Genomic DNA, 21,836 nt, shown 5'->3' with positions numbered 1-21,836 from the left:
ATCTCGAATGCCATATTATACAGAAATGTTAATAATTGCATTAATTTCATTATTTATATTTGTGACCGCCTTTCGCTTTTTATTCACTATTTTTGTCTGAATCAGAATACTGAGAGACCATCACTGAACTGCCAATTTCTATATCTTTCCTCTCGTTTTTGGGGTACAACGCCTGTCACTGAAATGTCAGCTGCTCTTGGCAATTCAATGGTATTTGATGGGCTTTGATATCGAGATCCTCTAAGCATTCCATGATTTCTTTTTGATTTTTTTAAAATTTTAAATAACGCTTCTTCAACCAAATATACGGGCTTGATAACAACACCAAACTCCTTGGCTGAATTATATTTAGCTTAATATAATATCACTGAATTTATTCGAAACAGCAGTGCCACTTTTGGAAAATTTTAAATTAAACGAAATTCAACGGTGTGATTCAAATATGAGCTTCTTTTTTAACATTACAGTTTATTATGAAATATAATTATAGCCAGTGTGCAAGGCAAGTTTAATTAACTCTCGGAGTCTTGACTAAAAGTGCCAGATTCTGAAACCCAGCGAATTGTTATAAAGTTTCTTTCAAACCGAAACACAAAAACCGAGAGAAATTTTTACTGGACTTGAACAATATGGCGACCAGTGCTTTTGACAACTGCAAGTGCGTAATTATTATTGTAAAGCTTTCAGTGAATATTATAATGTAGCAAACGAACTCAGTGTTTGATGGAAAGAAAAAGGTGTAATTTTCAGTAATTTCAACGCAGATTAATATTTCAAACGATTGAAGAATAAACGCAGAGGTCAACGGGGATTCGTATTAGAAATGATTGGAAGGTAATAAGTAAATACTTCGTATTAGGGTTAATCGAGGACAAATTCATCCGCCCATGTGCATTATGTTCGTAAATCGCGTGTATCCTCTAGTCGGTTTGCCTGTTTTATTATACACTCGAGGTGCGTCCATTTTTTTGCAAACTAACAGCAAGTAATTTCTGTACACGTAAGCACTTTGTGATTGTATTTTTTCAGACTTTAAAAGAGTGCTTAGGTATAAAAAAAATTCTAAATAATGAGGAAGTCTTTGAAGTTGTACCACCGTGGTTCCAACAACAACTGCAATGCTTCTCTAGAAAGGCAATTCGAAGTTAGCAGAAAGATGGCAAAAATGTTTAGATACAGAAAACTTTGACTATTATATTTAGCCCAAAATCTTATTTTAAAAATCTCATTCATATTTATTAGGAGGATTTATACCGAGAGTACAAATCCACTCACAAAGCCGTTGAAATCTGTACTAAACCGATTCTATTGGACAGAAAGAAGAGACCGAAAGCTTAACATTGAGACAAGTGCGCACGAGATCAGATATCTGCAGATACAGCTGACAAAAAAGTAAAAAAAAAAATACACATTTAAAACAGTTTTTATGGCAAGACGATCTTATTTGGAACGGCGATGTTGACAAAGTCAGTTCCTACGCTTAAAAGGTATGGTCGTTCAGAGGTCGGATTGGTGTGAATGAAGAGGAAGAGAAAAAAACGTAGTCGTGAATTTTAATCGGCAGACTAGCTGTAGAAGTGTCTTCTCCTTATAAAAAAAAAGTGAAAAACAAATAGGGAATGATGAGATAGTCTACGAAGTAGCGGCCATAGAGAATGAATAATGTATTAGAATGAGCAATGTGTGGTAATGTATACCACAACCGATTGATCAATTCAATTTATTTTTTGTCTTTGGAACATTTGTCACGCGATGCTTATTCGAGCACGAGGAGTGCGTGGATGTACGGTTCAATTATTTCATTCTGGGCAGGAATAAAATGACAAGTTTCTGAGTCGCGCACTGGAAAACGATTAAATTTTATTCACCGAAGACCTAAAACTGTGACCTTGTGGTGGATCGCTATTTGTTATTCGTTCATATCCTGTCGGAAACCAGCAATTCTTAAAGGCCTCCCTAACATGTAGCACAATAATTACTATTGTGTCATTGTGTATTATCACTGGGTTAATAGTAACAACACAGGCCTTTCCTTCACGCAGAGCAAAAAAGGCTTAGGTTCAAATTCCGTCAAAATGGGGAAAACCTTTTATGGGTGTTTCATGAACAGGCATACGCACACTTGAACTGACACAATTAACTACGTGAACTGGTGAGTGTATCTGATTTTAAATCCTATTATCATCATTAAATCATCATACACGGGGGGGGGCAGAGGATTACTTCCTCTACCTGTGTGTATGATGTATAAATTGCATGCATTCTCTGGTCGGTTTTGCTGAACTTAAAACCAGAGTTTCCGGGGGGGGGGACACTATCCTCGAATGAGACCGACTGACTCTGTCATGGAATGAATAATAAAGCCCATGAAAGTTCTTCGCGTCATTGACGGGATTCGAACCCGGCCCTTTTTCTCCCGTTATGGGAGAGAACGGTGATTATAACCACTGTACTACGGAGAAGACATGTGCATAGCCTAGAACACGTGATCATAATTACCTTGCCAGCTGCGATAATCTTAAAAATGAACACCAGAAATAAAAATATTCTGCCAGAATCGCACTTCATAATCTTGAAAATCAATGCTTTTAAATATTTCTAAAATTGGCACTCATGCTGCGGCTCTCTTCACCTTAACCCAACTAAAATTATTATTCTCGCTGCCTGCTTGGTTAAACCCTCCTCAACTGATTTAAAAACAATATACACATCGTTTTCAATTTCATCAGTTCCAGTGGGCTGTATTTTGTTTATACCCCTATTAACCTTTATTCTTATTCTGACTTTAAAATTCGATACGACTTCTTTCCCATCCAGCAGCATATTCTGCAACTCCAGGGTGTTCTTTTTCATGATTTAATGTATGAATATGTTCCACTTTTATAAATTTTCCCATATTTTATTGTCAGGATTTTAGAATCCATTACTACAGTAAAGAATCTTCCATCGAGTTCTATGCTGAAACAACAGCAAGGCTAGCTGCACGTTTGTACTTCGACTCACTTTCCGAAACGTAGCACAAGCCATAATCAACAGCCCGCAGGCAGCGCTGAATTCAAGGAGCCGTTTGGTGGCATCCCCAGTAAACAAAGATCTCCCCCGGCTTGCATAAAATATAAAATATATAGGTCTACGTATTAGAGAAAGCACTTTTTGGTTTTATCCTTTTCAGAGATTTACAATCACTCTCGATGTGCCAGATTAGAATATTTATTTAACAACCAACGTACATTAAAGGATGTTCACTCCAATAAAAGATCACATTACATGACATATCAAAAGTAATAATGTAGAAAAAACAATATGCTCGAAATTTAACAGTATAAAAAGGGACAACGTAAAACCATTTGATATTTCATACAATATACATTTCACGATATCTCTGTTTAAAACAACCAAGTTTAGGGAAATGGTCTGCATAATTACTGTAAATAATTACTGTATAGAGTAACTTACGCTACATGTGTGAAATCACACGATACTACAAATTATTCATGTTCTTGTAAAAATTACCCTTATTTATAAGGATTTGTAATTAAAGGAACTCTTTCACTCGTTTATGTATCTAGTCTGACTGATAGCAATATTTGCCCTGAAAGTTGTTGCTTTTGACTCAGTTTCCATTAATTTCCCTAAAGAATTAATAATCCTTTATCATCAGAAGTCCCGTGTAATCCTTCATTGAGTTTGCTACATTAAAGTACTTCATTTCATATTTATGGATCAATTAACTAGAGACGCTCAGGGATTTAACGAAGTAATTACTTATTAGCTCAGATCTTGACTGTCACTTTTGTACTTTTTTTTTAAATAAATACCATGGATTTATCTCATACGCCGACGATGTCCTCTTCATGTTGCCCATTTCCACAAATTGCTGTCATTATAAGGCACTAAACTCCACACTGACTTCTATTCTTAATTATTGAGATATTCAATATGAATCCCTTGTATATTCATACATAGATCTATCCGCTTGCGTAGATTGGTGGTTGTTCGGTGCCATAGTCTGCGCCTGCGTTTTTCTAGAGGAAAATCATCAGCATAGGAGTCTAAAACTTGTTTGAGCATATGCAAGTAACGTTTCACCTGTAACATTTCCTTCAAAAAAGAAAGGTCATCCAAACTTGCAGTCATAGATGGCGTACCAATCTACAACCCTAGGATTAGTTTGTGGTGGCCTTCGACCATCCAGTTGGGGTAGTATCATTCCAATATCAATAATTATGCCGATTAACAGAACCATTCAAGTAAAAGCAGGCCTCATCACTGAACATAATATTTGATAGCAAAGTGGGGTGCACACGATAGGTGTGTAATTCCCACTCCCAGAATTCCAACCGTCTGTTGATTGGAATTCTGTGAGTTTATTAATGACATCAGTAATAACACAATATACCCTATGAGTACGGACTTTTATGATGCCCTGCATAATAATACTAAACTTCATTAATTTGTTAAAAGAATCTTAGAAAAAGATTACTAAAGAGCTTCTGGATCGTGAAGTTAGATGGAGTAATGATTAAAGTATGAAGACTATTTTAAAATACGTAAATATTTATTTATTTTCTGGAATTCGCGTATTCACTACAGAACCCTGCATCTTTAAATTATCTTGGAAACCTGTTCTGTTTCCTAACACTCCACTCAGATTCCAACTGCTTGAGGAATTTAAAGTACTCCGTTCCCGGTGAACTGCTTCATATATAAGAAAACTTTTTAAATAAGTAAATTTCTGATGAAGCAATCGATAGGAGGAGCACATCACGTTGACGATTTCACTGGTTGTTAGAATTCCACAAGACTGCTTAAAATTCACAAAGTTAGCTTCAGACCCGAATAGGCAACTGAAATCTGATGAAGACGAAGACACTAATCAGTGTCTTCGAACTCTACGCCAAAGCACCAAGAATACAAATTGATTCATTAAAAAAAAAAAAGGATTCAACTGTGAATTGTAAATTCTGTTACCGATTATAACTATTAATTTCAACTTTGCCTTTGTGTAAAAGCCTCGTTGGGCTCTTCTGTTCTGCAGTCTACCAACTGATACAATGTACTCAGCTTGAAAGTTATTAAAGATAATTATTTACATATTATTTAGTAATAATAAAGGATAAGTCCAAGCTACAGATGTGCTACAGATGGCCAGCACACTCAATCCACACCATTCTTAAGTGAATGTTGAAATCCCGTGAACATTTCCAGGATTGAATTTCTTCGTGCCAATATTATGACATAGAGACCAAACGCATGAGCCAGAAAATGAGCATTCCAATTCCCCCTCACCTCGAACACACTCACTCATGGAAAAACAGTTTTTCTCATACTTATAGTAAGGAAGGTTGTGTTGACATCCTTTTTAATCCACACGAAACCGCTATTGATAAATAAGAACTTGCCAGCTTTGGGTTACTCGATTATTATGTCCAAAATACACATGGGTGGATGTTCTCTTGTCAGTTTGCCTTCTTTGCTGGAGGAACCCGGGTTTCTGGGAGGGAAAAAAAAACATGTTTTCCAATTCACTAACTCGAGGAGTGAAAAAAATTCCATAAACGTTCTGGTGTCATTGACGGGATTCGAATCCGATACTTTTCCACCCGGTGTGAGGAGGATAGTGATTACAATCACTGTATTCCAGTAATAGTAATCACTGTCCTCCTCACACCGGACCACTATTGATAGCCTAGCTTCCCGATGTTGCCACAGTCAATGCCCATCGCTACAGACAAACTATGGAGCAGCCGCAGTTGCCATAAAAGCAAAGCGGCCAGGCAGAAACTTGATACGCCTGGTATTACTCGGTGTGGAAGGAAGAAGTGCTGCAATATACAGCCTACAGTCCTGACCTGTCGCCCTGCAACTACTTCATCACTTCCTCCTCACCGAAGAAAGCTGAGAGGTCGTCACTTTCATTCGAACAGTGAAGTGAAGCGGCTGGTGATGTTTTATGAAGATGTGTCTCGCCTAGTGACGATGGGACTAAATGTCCGAACGCAGTCCTTATTTTTATCCAAAAGCGTCTGTCTAATTTGGACAACTCTTGGAATATAAAAAAAAAAAAAGATGTAAACACGTTCCCAGGCAACTAATACGATATTGAGCTAGACGTATTGTGCATTTTCCATGTATTCTATGGCTAGTTTTCCTGTTAGCGGGATAAAAAGCACGGATCCCAAAGAGGGGGGAAAAAGACAAGGAAATCTTGCTTAGTTAACTTGACCACAGGGTTAACTAAGCAAGTTAATGAAAAAATAACGAAAAGATAACAGCGCATCTCCTCGTAACAGAAATCGAACCCAGGAATTTTCCACCCCCCGTGAGAAAGAGCAGCAGTCATAACTACTAGGTTAACGCAAAGGCCTAGTGAAAAAGCATATCATTTGTTAAAAAAGCTTACTGACCAAGCTTTACATTCTCTTTTGATCGAAATCTTGTGGGTAGCACAGTTGATAGAATCGTTGTCTTCCCCACACCGGTTGGAAAAGACCTGGGTTCGAGTACCGTCGATGACGAGAGGAATTTTTATGGCTCTTTTCCACAACGTGGCTGAGTTTGTCTCAGGCAAGGGTTGCATGGTTTTCTCCCGGAACGTTTTTTGTCCAGCAAACAGAAAATCGACCTCAGAACACACGCAATTTACAGACAGTATACACATGGCCTTAGTTTCTAATGCTCCTAAAACCCAATAACAACAACGGATCAAAGAGTAATAACATACATCATTATAACACAAGTCATACGTCAACAGGTGCGTAATACGAATACCTACATCAATTCTCCCTTCGCTTGTTGTGGAATTTACTCGGCCTCGGTTGGCAACTGAGTTTCTCCTCGTTGAGTTTCGGTTTCTCCGACATAATAATACCAACTCAGATGGCAGTTCACCATCACAAAAATTCAGCAGAAAGTTATATACTAATATAATACTATGATAATTATAATAGCTGCATATTCGTAGTAGTCAAAGACACAAGGCAGAACGAATCATTTAAGAAACTTATGATGGTAAGATTATGGCTTAAGCCTGACTACTCGAATTACAAGTGCTTCTAAATGGGGCTCCTTTTAAGAAACTCATTTTCTGAACTTTCTAGAGGAAAGGAAACAGCGCACAATTTTGACTTACCTGTCCACGCTCATGGCAGACATCGTGAACACAGAAGAAGCCACGGTGAGATTGGCTACGAAGTTGCTGAAGACGCAATATTCCCCGCCAAAAGGCCAATGACTATCTAACATGAAAACAAAATTAAAAATTGCATTAAACGTTGCAGTAAGTAAGTCAGCCATGGAGAGATTCAGTAAAAAATAATTAGTCACGGTTCGCATACGCCGGTGAGATATTATGATCCAGATGAAAATGGCATTTCCTCCCACTGCCACCGTAACCATGGCTCCAAAAGCGATAGTCCAACTCAACTTTTGCCACCAAGGCAGAACGTAAGGTCGGCTGAGAAGTCGCAGGTTTTGAAGATGTCGCACACAATACGTTATGTTTTCGTTCATATTGAAAGCGCTGGGGGTTATGCCCGAGTTCTCCACCATGGCCAAACAATCTGCTGTCGTGAGAAGGCGAATCGTTCCATTCGTGTAGTTACTGTCTGCGGAAAGCAGTCCGTTGGAGTAAAAATCGTAATTATCCATGGCTTAGCGTCAAAGAAGTCAATCAAAAATGTGTCCAATTTCCACCTGCTCGTTTTGATAACAAGAAACCTACGCGCTCTAATTTAAGACATCACTAGCAGTCCCAAACGTTGAAATAACTCTTTATCTTCTTAGAGAACTTCGAGCCCAACAACGCCGCGTGTACTTCGACAGCAATTCTGGTCTTCCAGTTCCGTTAAAAGTTACAAGTGCCATATCCAACCATCAGCAACACTCCACAAGGGCTGACGGAAGCGATGGTCGTAGTATCCCCGATACTCAGCAACAAACGTCTTCTCAAGCGGTGTAAGAACTTAGCCAGTTCGCCGGTGTAACGCGAGTGAACGGCGCCCGCACGCGCAGTTCCCTTCCTCGTGTGTCGCGCGCCTGTACGTCATGCTTTTGATTGGAATGTTGGTTATCGTAGCGCGATACGGACCCTTAAACCACTGGAGATGGTCTTTTAAAAAAGAAAACTATCCCGTGTAAAACAGTGAAGGTTGTTTTACACAGATTTATCCCTTGAGTTAATGGAGAGACTAATTAGTGCCAAATCACCATGAATAATTTGCTAACAGCTTGCACAGAACTGCAACGTAAGTGGTTTTCTGATGGAAATACTTTTACATGTTTTCTGAACTGCTCAAAGGAATTGGTGAATTACGTGTATTTGGGGGTTGGACTGATCGGACTTTCTTGTCGTTATAATAACGCGTTAATTTGAACCGAAACTGAACCAAAATAATAAGTGTGGTGCTGTATAAAATCACACTTTAAAAATAAATATTTTAATGCATATTCACAAATTATTGTTCAAGTTTTTGTGAACCACCACAAGCAGATTTCTCTTATGTGGATGCTCCAAATTATTAAAGTAACGGCTAGTAGTTTTATAGTAGCTCAGTTTTTTTATGTTAATCTAGCGATTAATATTACCTGAAGTACGAGTATGTGTTGGACAACATTCGAACTGCTCTTTGAAGGCCAACATCCAGTTCAGCGAGTCTCGAAAGCACACGTAACTCAGGTATTGGCAACTTTTACAGTTTCATAGCGATATAAATAAAAGAAATCTTTTGTTTGTACTTTAGGACAGCAAAGGAGGAGAAAAGTTTACGAGACAACTCTTATAAGATATCACACTAAACATTCTGTAGTATCGCATTCGATTCGAAATCGCGTGTTAGGCACCAAAGCAATAAAGGCAATGAGGCGTCAGTGTATTTCCTGTAACTGTATATATTATTTGGTCTGTTTGCCTCCTGAAAAATCCATTTCCGGGAGATAAAACCGTGCAACCTTTGCCATAGGCTGACTAATTCAGCATGCAAAAAAATCCTATAAAAGTTCCTCTGATCTCCACGTGATTCGAACCCAACCCTTTCCACACGATGTAGAAAAAAGGCGATAGTAATTGGCGATGACCGTACGTATCACCCAACGAAGTGCGGTCATACCAGTCAAATAATAATACTTAAAGGGGGGGGGGGACAACTAGTACCGCTATTCCTAACAACCCTTATTAAGTACCACTTAACAGTGATCGATGAATACATTCAATAGAGCTCGCAAGGGACTCCATTTTGCGGACTGGAACATTGAGTACAACAAGTGATGGTTTAATCCAACTCAGTCCACCTTCTTACCGGTATTTTTTAGACAGGCTTATCCTCTGATCAGCTGAATCAGGTTTTAATTTTCAGAAACAGTTTAAAGATATTGTGACTCCTTAAAGAATATTTTCCACCATTGATAATGAGATGGTGTCCAGCTTCTACTAAAATTGGCAAGTTTTCTGTGCTGGACACCACAACTGGCGTGTTCCAGGATTCTTTAAAGTGTTACAGAGGAATTATATTCGGCTCAAACCTAAGAGAAACCAGCCTGGCTGCTCACAGATTTTCGATCTACCTCGATATTTCCAATGACTTTCTAGTGAAATGTGCTGTCTTCGTATTTCTTTCATGTGAAGCCGTAGTAGTAGTAGCAGCAGTGGAATTTGATGCAAGAAAGCAAGTGTATGAGCTTATGCAGCATCAGCCAAAAAAAAAAAAAAAAAAAAAAATCACACCATTCCCTCCAAATGCCTGTCCAGTTCCTCCTTAAATTTATTCAACTTATCAACTTCCACAACGACAGATGGAAGTTTGTTCCAGCAATTAACCACCCGCTGGCTAAAGGCAAATTTCCGCACATCTAATCTACATCTGTCTTTTCTTAATTTGAATTTATGCCCCCTTAGGTTCGTAATCTGAACAAGTGGAAGAATCCCATCAGAATTCAGCGTGATCAACCCATTCAAGGCCTTATACACCTCAATCAGATCACCGCGCAGGTGCCTAGTCTCCAGCCACTGCAATTTGCAGAACTTAAGCCTCTCTTGGTAAGAGGATCCCTTCATTCCCCTCACCAATCTTGTTGCCCTTCTCTGTACACGCTCAAGTAAATCTACATCCTTCCTAAAATGAGGCCTCCAGACCTGTACTCAAGACCTGTACGCAGTACTCAAGGCGTGGCCTGACCATTGCCTTATACAGAGGGATAATTACCTCCTTTTCCCTCAAGTAAATCTGTTTGCTATGATACTGCGTCTCATTCAACTGAATCTTATTATTAACTGAAGTTTATTCGGTCAGGAATTCAAGGGAAAATCTGCACATTATATTTCTTGATACTGTGGATACGTTGATAGAATGGTCTTTGAGTCTTTATTTCATCATGTCCTTGCAATCGAAGGTTTCTTGTTCAAACTGCTTCATTTTTTTTTATCATAGAACAAAGTTCCTCTTAATAAGTCTGAAAGTGTCATTCGATGTACTAGTCTAGAACTTCCTCAGGGTGGTGTGTTCTTTCTTTATTTGTTATTTTCTGAAGTAATATCGTTTCCTTTTCTAAGGTCCAAATACGACTTATGCCGAAGACATGTATTGTTTTTTCTTTCTTTTCAGATTCAATCATGCAATTGGTAGCGGGCTGTTGTTAGGTGTGTGCTTGTGTGTGTGTTAAGCAACAAAGAACTAAAGCTATAAGGCGTCAATATATTGTGTCTGTAATTGCGGTCTTCTTTGATTGGTTTGCGCTTGTCGTCGATTTGAGCGAAACCAAAGATTCGATACCATTTCAATAAAATGCGTAATTGTTGAAATCTTTCTAGTCAGAAAATCGAGCACGCTCGTAGAAAGGTCAATATGCTAAAATATTTTGTAAATTCGTTCAGTACTGCCACATTGGTGTGCCCACAAGACCCTCCTGTGATTTTAAAAGCTTTATTTGAAGAAACTTTACTAAACTTAATTTAATTTTGATTAAATTTAAATGAAGTTGGTTGTTGCAGAAACTTTTCTAGTGCCCCTTGAAAACATTTATCTTTCAAAAAGTGGTCCACTGGAGATTTCGGTTGCCACTACCTACTTTATATGAACATTACCGCAGTATTTCACAAATTGCATATATAGGGTGGGGCAATAGGATTGGATGCCTTTAGTGCACTGCAGAGGGGGCGTTGCGGTAGTAGCTACGTGACTAGAGTTGTGTATCCATGCAGTTCAGTAAACATCGTTAATTGGCCAGTGAACCATCGCATGTTTGCAGTAGAAACTTTTTTTACAACAAAATCTAGTGTGCAGACACAAAGAAGGTTTCAACTTCAGTTTAATTACCGACACATGGCCGAATTCCCTCTAGTAACACAATATTAATGTGGGTTGAAGCTTTTCTTCGGCTAGTGGTGTGTAAACAATCGATTTGTCGAGACTGCCTATACAGTTCACACACCTGAGAACGTAGAGAGAGATGCAGTGTTATGAAGTTCATCCCAGTCAGCAAGACATTTTTTTCTTTTTTTATATTTTAAACCAGGCGATCCAAGCCAGTTTTTCTGGCATCCCACCACCACCTATTTACAATACAGTACAGTTTTCAGACATATCTGCATACCCAAAGACGAATTGCACCCTACACACATATAGCCGTAGAATGCAATTCTGAATCACAGAACCTGTCCATCCGGCTGCTGTTCAGATGTAAGTAAAAGAGTGACAGTCCAATGCACCACAAGGAGGTGCAACAAAGAACACTAAGATAGTGGTAATTAATCCCTTAGAGAATACTCTAAGGGATGAATTACTTCTCTCGTGATCAGTGATCATGAGAGAAGATAGATGTGATGCCCCAGTAGGTTTGAGAAGATAAAAGTCCACTGCGCCACAAGGAGACACAGGGGTAAGAGTGATCATGCACCACAAGGATGACCTTTGAATAGTTGGAAGTAACGAACCATTAGGATATGCATCCCATTGCGCCACAAAGAGACTCAGTGGCAGCGATCGTGGATCATGTGGGAAAAATCAGGTCATATGCACTACTAGGAGATGCATATCCATGGTGGCCATTCTACTTTCAGTAACTTTAACTTATGCCAGTCAGGCATAAAGCTCCTATATATAAATCACACAATTGATCAATTTTGACAAGGACACAAAAGAGAAGAAGACAAAGTCAGACATTTAACGCACATACTCCTAAACAGCCAAGACTGTAATATAAACAGATGCGTTGCTACCTTTGAGAGTCACTAATCATTATTTCCGTAGTAATACAGTTGTTATGTGGATGTGCCATAATACTCTCACAAGTGCTGCTCCAACTCTAATAGCACACGCCATCTATTAAAATCCTAATAGAGAACACTGAAAGGCCTTGAAATTGTTTAATGGCCATAAGTTGTTCCTCATATCCAGGTTCCAAGGCTGGCAATGTTGAAACTGTCTTTACACAGCCCTTCCTGAGGTACTCATATAATAGATAGAGATAATGCATCTCCATCATTTCTACTACCTGGGTAGTAGAAATGATGGAGATGCATTATCCATGCTTAAACAGCCTTTTTCAGATATTAACTAAATGGAAAGCGCTAAACCTGTAGGACATCAAGCCCATAAAAGCCCTGCTCTGGTTCAGTAGATATCTGTAGATGTGGCCGGAGATCTCAAATATCCAGTTTCTCCCCTTCTTTGACTTGTTAATACTTTCGAACCGGAGTAAAACCTCGCTCTACACCACCAGCCTACTTATACCCATGTGACTAAGGTTTCTAGCATACTGTATATCTCACTAATCATTTCTCCCTTTTTCCACCGTCAGGACATAATATACTGTATGACTTCGATATTTCACTTCTTCTATGCCGTTCTCAGTCTATTTCCAGAACAATCCCTCTCTCAGCAATCTGTTGCACTTTTCTTACTCTGCCACTTTCAGCATTCCTTTTCCCACTGCGTTCTTCACATCCTTACTACTGTTCAAAGTCGAATTATTTGTGGCTTTGATAACAATGCAATGATTCCCATCATTAATATTTTTATTGCCCGTCAATGACTCTGCGGGTCTTATACCTGTCTCTGTATCACTGTGCAGCTTTTTTCCATCCTGCTTGTCATTCATATCTGACTGTCTTTTGAAAGTCAAATTCCGCAAATCACTTATTTCAGCCTGATAAGTTTTGACCACGCTATCAAAACAAGAGATTTTCTCCTTCAAATTTTCATTCTGGACAGCCAGTTGATTAGACGCACTTTCAAAAGCCCCCAACGTGAAAAATTCCTTTCATCGCCTTTATACTCACGGCATTTATTTGATAAAAGAGGAAAACCTGGATGTTAGATCTCATATCAGATTACTGCTATGCTAGATCAGCATAGCAGTAATCTCTGTCGCAGTACATACAGAGATGTCTTGTCACAGCCGTCTCCACTACCTGTAGGACTGTGATCATCACCTGGGTCTTCTCTGGTTCTAAGTTTGGCTCAAATTTGGCATTAACTTCCTCCACTGGAGACGAGGGTCGTTGTACGGGTTCAGAATCGCCAACCCCACTTTAACTAACCGCATCTGGTCGATCAATACATTGACCACTCTCCAATAGTGCCAAATCCATTTCAACGGTTCCAGCAATCCACTCTAGATCAGACCCCTCATCCTGCGAATGACAGAGTTTTCTACTAGTCACACTTCCAGCATTACGCACCACACTGAGATTCACATCTCTCGATAACGTGCTCATCTGGAGTACCGACAACACTATCGCCATCCAACTCAACTCCGTCATTTCCTTTCATTGTTATAGTTCTCTACATTTTATCCTCCTTGATCTTTTCGTATATACACAGAGGGCTGTCCTCTAATGCTACCCAGGAAACAATGTCTTCCCAATCCTTACCTGAAGGGGGTATTTAATCAGCCACAATAACCTCATTCTGTCGGTTGGGGTCTTACTTTTGTTGTCATCCCTAGTTTTCACCTTGACTTTCTCTCTCTCTCTTCCTCAGATTCTTTTTTCTTCGTTACCGTGTCATTACTGGTGTCCTGAGTTAATGGAAGATCATCAACGCTGTGGCGTTCAACAGAACAATCCCTCTCCTGATGTGGCTTTGGTTTACCTTGAGTCGCCATGTTGTACAAAAATGCAACATGGCTACTTCTATACGTGAGACGTAATTAGTTGTAAAATTCTTATATTAGCAATGAAATAGTATACACACAATATGTTATACTATCGATAAATAGGTAAAACTTTTTTTTTTTTATCTCCAGTAATAGTATTCGCCATATAGTGCAAGGAAGCCACAGGCTTTTGCTGAATTGGCAAAAAAAAAACCCCAAAAAACAACCCAAATAGATTAGAAAATAAAACGTATGTGCTTCCCTCCTCACACATTTTTTTTTTTTTTTTTTCATTTATTTACACACTCAAATATTATGTACAATTTCAAGAAACATAAACAATAATCTATATACAATTTTATGTACATTTTCATTCTCATATATATAATTACCCTAGCATATATATATTTTGTTCACAATACAGTTGAGGAAACACAGTACAAAACACGTGTGTGTGTGTGTGTCCTGGTATCAAGGGTGGCCCCTAGGCATAGCCCATCTCCACCTAGTGGATCTGTATTGAATGTAGGACCTCTGCAAAGGAGCAGCCACCACCTGGGCAGCTGCTGTCTGGTGCCTGTCCCCAGGCGCGAGTAGCCAGGCTTTTTTTTTTTTTTTTTTAAACCTTTTACATGCCAAAGTGCACGAAATCCCGCACCCACTGGAGGTAGTGCAATACCAGTGGGTGCCCGCTATCCCGCTCACAGGCTGCCCAGGCCTAGAGCCCGCAAAAAAAAAAAAAAAAAAAAAAACAAGGCTGGAGCTCCAAAAACCCATTGAAGTCACACAGCCAAGACAAACATTTTTAAAGAACTGCAATTTTCAATAGCATTATATATCAGTTATCCTATTAAGTTTAGCATTAACAAGGAAATAAACTGTTAACATTGTTCACTATTTACATTACAGTGAGATTTACCACTCTCTCTCTCTGTTTGACAGTTCTAGCAACAGAATTTGAGAATTATTTACAGTCGTTTTTACAGCAACATTAGTTGTTACTTACCAATAGTTATTTCTGTTTTATACAATTGTAAAGACTGTCCAGTAGTTCAACTGTTCAGGAAATATAGTCTCATTTAATTTCTTCCCCGGTAGAATCTGAGCTTGTAGAGTAGGGCTATAGAAGTTCCTCAAGGCGATTTCCATGTAGATAGTTCACATAGTACTCCTGAGCTTGAGGCAGGAGAGGAAGTTCCCAGCATGCATTAAAGCACTCGGAGTAACACTAGCGTCCTTGCAGAAGGTTTTTCTATACGTGTAGCATTACATCAGTCAGAGAGCAGAAATTGGAGTTTTTTGTGTTCAATTGGCTTGATGGCATTTCAGATTATTGCAGGATTCATCCTATGGGGAGAAGATCTTATTTTATTTATTTTTCCCCCCCTTTTTAAATAAGATTTCATGAGAGAGAAGCGTGTTGGGGTGCGCAGAAGTATGGGTATTCTTAACTGTACGTTAAGCAATTATTTACAATTCTTCGAGGTTAGCTTCCTAATAATTTAGGCCCGTTTATACACAAAGCTTCTTGGAATCCCATCCAGCATCACTTAGAGGAGAAAGGGGTCTACCTGCTATTTCCTGTTGCGTTGATGGCTATCTTCCTATATGTTCTTCCCAAAAGTGAGTTAATCCGGATCATTATGACACCACAGTAGAGTTTCTAGCCGCAATTCTTTTCTTGAAAACTGCCGCAGAGAACTGTTGAAATGTAGTGAAGACATCAGAATTTTCGATGAGCAAATGTACATTATTTTCTGAGAGATTATTTATTTTACTCAGCAGTACCTGTCTTTCATTCGAATAATCATTACATTCAAAGAGAACGTGCTGCCATGTCTCAGATTCTCCGCAGTGACAGAAAGGATCAGGCTCAAGGCTCCTTTCGAAAAGTTTAGCCCTGAGCGATCCGTGGCCAGTCATTAGATATGATGTAGTCATGCTAGGCACAAACCATTTTGAGACTGTGGGTAATGATGCGAATTCAACATTTGAAATGTATCTTCGTGTAACCTCACCGTGTTCACTTTCAGCCCATCTTTGCTGCCAAACAGCGGTGAGTTCCTTCCAGAGTCTTCGTTTTTCCTCTTTTATTCTGTTCGTAGGGTCTGTTACAATGTTAAAAATATTTACAGAAATTCCTTTTTTGAGATTGTAGATCATACCCCTGTAGGAGATATAAAGATCCAGAGGCAGGGTTCCTGCTAGAACTTGTAGAGCATTATTCGACACCGTCCGAGGAGCTTGTAGAAGTGTGAGCAACACCGAACGCTGTAATGAAAGAAGTTTAGTCCTGGTCTTAGTTTTTGAGACCCTCCAGAACCAAACACCTGCTGCGTACGCAGCAATTGGTAGGAAGATAGTCTTATAGTATAAAGACAACGTCTTTTTGCAGAGGCCCCATTCTTTTCTGGAAATCCTTGCAATTCCAGCCGTGAAGTTTTTAATTTTCTCAGAAATTTTGGATACGTGAGTATGAAAGTTTAGTTTGTCATCGATTGTAAGTCCCAAGTACTTGGTGCTGGATACGTAGGGGATTTGTGAGCCATTTAGGATAACTCTGGGAGGTCTGCCATAATTGAATTGCTTTCGGAAAACCATGAAATTAGTTTTTGTAGGGGAAATTTTGAGCTTATTTAGATTGGCCCAGTTGGATAAATCATCCAATATTGTTTGGATCTTTTGTTCTAAGATTGTTCTCGACATTCCAGTAACGCCAACCGCCAAGTCGTCTGCATATGCAATTTTTTTGCAATCTCCATTTTTCTTTGTCAGCCATTGGTCTAAGACTGCATTCCAGAGGAGAGGCCCCAGGACTGAACCCTGCGGACACCCTCTGGAAGCAGTCGTGCTGTAAGTCAGGTGTTTGGCACAAACCTTGATCTGTCTGTCTTGAAAGTATGATCTCATAATTTGGTAGATATGATTATCACACATGGCTGATCGTAGCGACCCGAGGGCGCTCTCCCACCAGAGGGAGTCGAATGCGCCCTCGAAGTCCACGAACACCACCAAGACATACTTGCTGTGAGAATCCTGGATGTATTTCAGAAGAGAAATTATAGCATCTTCGGTCGAGTGACCCTTTTTGAATCCGTGTTGATGATCTGAGCACAATTGCTGGTCCGATAACATGCTTGCAATTCTGGGAGAAATTAATCTCTCAAATAGTTTCCCTAAGTTAGCCAGGAGGGATATTGGTCTGTACGCCCTTGGGTTTGTTTTGACTTTTCCAGGTTTATATAAAATTTTCAGTAGAGCTAGTTTCCAGGGTTTGGGAAAAAGTCCTTCGAGGAAGCATTTATTGTACATATTCAGTAGTATATTGGGAAACAGTTTAAAAAATTTCACAATTACCAAATTCTCTAGCAAGTCAATGCCAGGGCATTTTTTCTTATTGAGTTTAGCAGTAGCAGCTCCTAGTTCCACGAGAGTGAAAAGGCAAACATCGGTAGATCCAACATAATTCTGGTTTTTTCTCCTGATCTCTGCCTGTTCTGGAGTATCACAGTGAGGTAGATCCTTTGGAAACAAATTATCAACGATCGTTCCGACAGTAGAGTGCCAGTCTGTTGTTTCTAGGTTATTACTAATTACAGTCTGATAGATATCTCCACTTATCAGTTTATTCCTCATTATTTTATATATGATCCCCCAGGGGTTGGTATTCCCAACATCTTTGACCAAGTTTTGCCAGCAGGTCCTCTTACTTTCAGATATGGCTCGATGGAATAATTTTCTTTTCTCTCTATAACTGTTTTTCAGCCTTTCAACGTCCTCGTTAGAAAGATGTCTACTACGCTGATATAAGCGTCTGGCTTGTTGAGTTTGAAGCCTCAAATCAGAAAGCTGAGCGTTCCACCATGGCACTGAAGGCTTTCTTATATGTTTCCTTTTACTTGAGTTTGACATAGCTATATATAGATGTTGCTGAACAGTGTCTACATATTCTGAAGCCGATAGTTGGTTTAATGTTTCAGCATCCTCTCCATTAAATACTGTACGCAGATAATCCTCGAATTTTTTCCAGTTGACTTTATCCGTACGGTATCTTCTTAAGTCATGGACAGTCAAGTCATTGTGTTGGGAGTTCTTTGATATGTTGAACGTGATAGCCCTGTGATCGCTGTTCACCAAGGAGGGTTTTACGTCCCAGTTTCCAGTTTTGTCATCCATCCTTATGGAAGTAAGTGTGACGTCAATGTTTGATTCTCCGTTGGTAGTGGAGAAAGTAAATGGTTTATTTTGTACATTTTTAATACAAAGGCTGTGAGCCATAATTAAATTTTCAAATTGGGCTCCCCGAGGATCAGTGAAGCCACTGTTCCAGAACGTCGATTTGGCGTTCAGGTCCGCCGCCACCACCAAGTTATTATTTGCGAATTTATCACAGATCTTGTCCAGTAGGTGCAATGCTATATGCACATCTTCTGAGGGGGGACAGTATAGTGAAGTTAGGTAGAAAGAGATGGAACTAGAAGATACGAGGATACAGGTAGCATTCGCTGAGCATTCTCCTGTAATCGCAGTAATAACTAGTTCGTTATTAAACACAACAATTGCAGTTTTGGGTGGAGGATCACAAGTTGCTATGATTCTAGTGGAATTGGGGTAGCCCATGATTTTATGCGCTGTTCCACCTACTTGGGATGAATAATATGGTTCCTGTAGACAGACAATATCATAATTATGTTCTATGGCTACATTTCTGATCTCATCAGCTGCGGCTCGAGAGCGCTGTGCGTTTATCTGTAAAATTCTAATTGTATCTGTATTTTGAGAGTAGCCAAAGTTATTTCTGCTTGTAGTTGTATTATCCATCAACGATACGCTTATTTGCTAGTTCCATCGCTTTTAAAAACTCGGGGCACTTTCCATCCCTGACTGAGTGATTGGAGTCCTTGTTCTTGCGTTTACAGTTTATGCATTTTGGTGATTCTTCTCTGTTGGGGCACTCTGCGAAGATGTGACCCCCATTGGCACAGTGACTACATGACACGGTTTTATGAGAGCAATTTTGTGCAGAGTGCCCGTAGGCCAGGCACCTGAAACATTTGTTAACTACGGTGAATTTTCTGAACTTATGCGATGTAAAGCCTAAATATATTCGATTGTTTTGAAGTAAACAGTGGAGAAGTTGAGGATTGAATCCAATCACCCAGTTAGTAATACTGTTTCCAGAACCTGAGCTGAACCTAAATGTTGTACCCTCGTTTACCTCCTGTTGTGAGAAGGAATAATCTTTTAAATTTTTATGATACAGGTCGTCCAAGATATCTGTCTTACTATAATCTTTTGGAACTCCATAGACTAGAATTGTTGGGTTTGACATTTTTGGCTTTTCTATTGAAAGTCCTGCATTCTTGAGTGCAGGCAAAGTACAGATTTTGGTGGCATCAGATGAGTTTGTAGTCTCTACTAACAAACCCTTGTTCCGGAGGAGTCTGATGTTCTTAACTTTCATTTCTTTATACTCGGTTTTGAGTGTGTTTGTCACCGCATTCCTAATGTCTTGACTGGACTGTATCACTGAGTTAGCAGTGGGTCTTAGGATTAGTATATTGCGTGGATCACCAGGTCGAGAGATCCAGGGGGTTTTGGCAGGCTCTGAATGGGCCACCTTCTGTGGTTCATTTGACATTTCTGTTGATAGTTGTCTAGGCTTTTCGCCCCGTCTTCCGGAATTAACTTTCTCCAATGGATGGGATCGCTCAGGATCAAGTCGGCCCCAATTTGATTTTGCAGCCTCTGCAAAAGTCGTTTTCATCAACGATTGATTTCCTCCATGGGAACCTCCTGGGGAGAGTATATGTTGATCAAAAATATCTGCCCGACATTCTGTGCTGGTCGTCTTGGCCTTCAGCCTCTCATTATCTATTATTAGAGACATTGTTAGTGCCTCCATGTCAGCCCAAAGGCTGTGAATGAAGTTTGATGCAATTTTCGTTACCATACTGGTATCTGCTGACATAAAATCTCCGAGCGCCTTCTTTATTTTTATAACTGTGGCGTGTACAATAGTTGGATCCAAAGAAGCTCCAAGATCCAAGGTATCGGTGAAAGACGTGCTTTGAACCCCTGTTGTCTGGGAGGGGCTAATATTTTCAGTATTTTCTGGATTTGTTGGTTCAGTTTTGTCACCAACTGTGCCAGTATCTTTCTGTACTGTATTTTTAGACTTTGTATCTTCCGGATTAGTGTGTACGTTTTGGTGTGAACTTCCATTTTCGTGGTCTGTTCGCTCTCCTTGAACAGAAACAGCTTCAGCGCGGCCGTGTTGATCAAGTTGGGTGAAATACACCTGGCTGTCACTGACGTGCCGCCTTCTACTATGCTGCAGTGGGCAGGGCGACGCCAGGTTGGAGTCGAGCAGCAATTTCGGGGGGGAGGAATCCGGTACTGATTGGAAAGGGCTCCCTTGTCCATTCGTCGGCTTTTTCCGACAGCAGTAAGCAACGAATTTCGCGCGGGCTGCGCTTGATAATTTTTTCAGGCTTATCTGGGACAGACCTGAGCAGCTTTGGCAAATTTGGCATTTGCACTTCGAACATTTGATGTAGACTCCTTTGCAGTCTTTATTAACCTCTTTTTTACATAATTTGCAGTTGTCTGCATTTTTCGGTCGAGTCTCCCCTTCCATAGAGAACGGTATGAATGAGAGTGGGAACTACGTACAGTATATGGCGCGCGCACTCAACATAATCCCGTTAGTCACTGCTGCAAAAACGAGGCTCTCCCCAAATGTGAAAGGGACCTCCTGCTGTACAGTGATTGCCGCAGGCAGGGAGGTGACACGGAGAGGGCGAGAGCGAGGGAAAACACTGTTGGTCAGTTGTGCTAGTGTCCACTAACTGCCATCGTGCTATACTGTATAAGAAATGACAAGATATCGTCCATCTTGGAAAAATTCATTGTCGCAGGCCAAAAAAGGAAAATTTTAAAATACTTATCTTTGGCTGGAGCAACGCAGCTGAAATTTCATGCACCAGTAGACAGGTACTCACTGATGACCTCTGTATCACTTGAACGGTCGAGCATTCACTGTAATTCACATAAATCACCTTTAATTAGGAGCACGAAATTCACAAGGTATATAACTAGACGCCACCTGGCGGCCATCTCCCTCCTCACACAGATAAATCCACTTGACCTTTGAATTTATTCAAACTGTCAGCCTCAACTACCTAATAGGGCAACTTGTTCCAGCAATCAACGACTCGCAGCCCAAAAGAAAACTTCCTACAATCTAAACTAAACCACAACCCATAAATCGAATTTATGACCCCTAATTCTGGACTTCTTTATAACAGTGAGAATTCCACCTTCATTTTTACTAATCGCTCTCAGAACCTTATAAGCCTCAATCAGGTCATTTCTGAGGTGCCTGGTTGCCAAGCTCTGTAGCCCACATAATCAGTGTTTCCTCCTACGGTTGTCCTTTTGCCGATCTCACCACTTGAATTACCCGTCTTTGGACCCTTTCGAAAAGCTCAATGTCTCTTTTCAGATGAGGTCTCCATACTTGAACACAGTATTCCAGCGTCGCTAGTAGCTGAGGCGGCGCTAGCTTCTTACTAACTGCTACCGTTTAAATACTGTTATGGTTACTCATGTTCTATATGAGCAAACTGTATTGATTTCTAAAATGAATTCAAACTCTCCATATACCTATGGAAACTGAAAACCTCATAACTGCTACCAGTAACTCCTTAAGAGAAATTATCTCCCCAAATGCTTAAGTCTCC

The 21,836-nt window shown here is 39.9% G+C and overlaps 1 protein-coding gene across 2 annotated transcripts in view; it reads right to left on the bottom strand.

Moving 5' to 3' along the window:
* Positions 1-21,836, bottom strand: part of LOC150081705 (tachykinin-like peptides receptor 86C) — a 146,123-nt gene that overhangs the window by 58,151 nt on the left and 66,136 nt on the right. The window contains exon 1 of one of the 2 annotated variants that reach the window (XM_090379570.1): positions 7,133-7,292. The exons of the other annotated variant lie outside the window; for it this stretch is intronic. Within the exon in view, the coding sequence (XP_090235696.1) occupies positions 7,133-7,245 (113 nt within the window). The 5' untranslated portion in view covers positions 7,246-7,292. Of the gene's footprint in view, positions 1-7,132; positions 7,293-21,836 lie in introns of those variants that run through there. 2 annotated transcript variants of the gene reach the window in all.

This window comes from Mastigoproctus giganteus, chromosome 8, assembly GCF_048544385.1.
Source record: "Mastigoproctus giganteus isolate SK-2022 chromosome 8, ASM4854438v1, whole genome shotgun sequence".
NCBI classification, from domain to species: domain Eukaryota; kingdom Metazoa; phylum Arthropoda; class Arachnida; order Uropygi; family Thelyphonidae; genus Mastigoproctus; species Mastigoproctus giganteus.
This window is presented reverse-complemented; position numbering and strand designations above follow the sequence as displayed.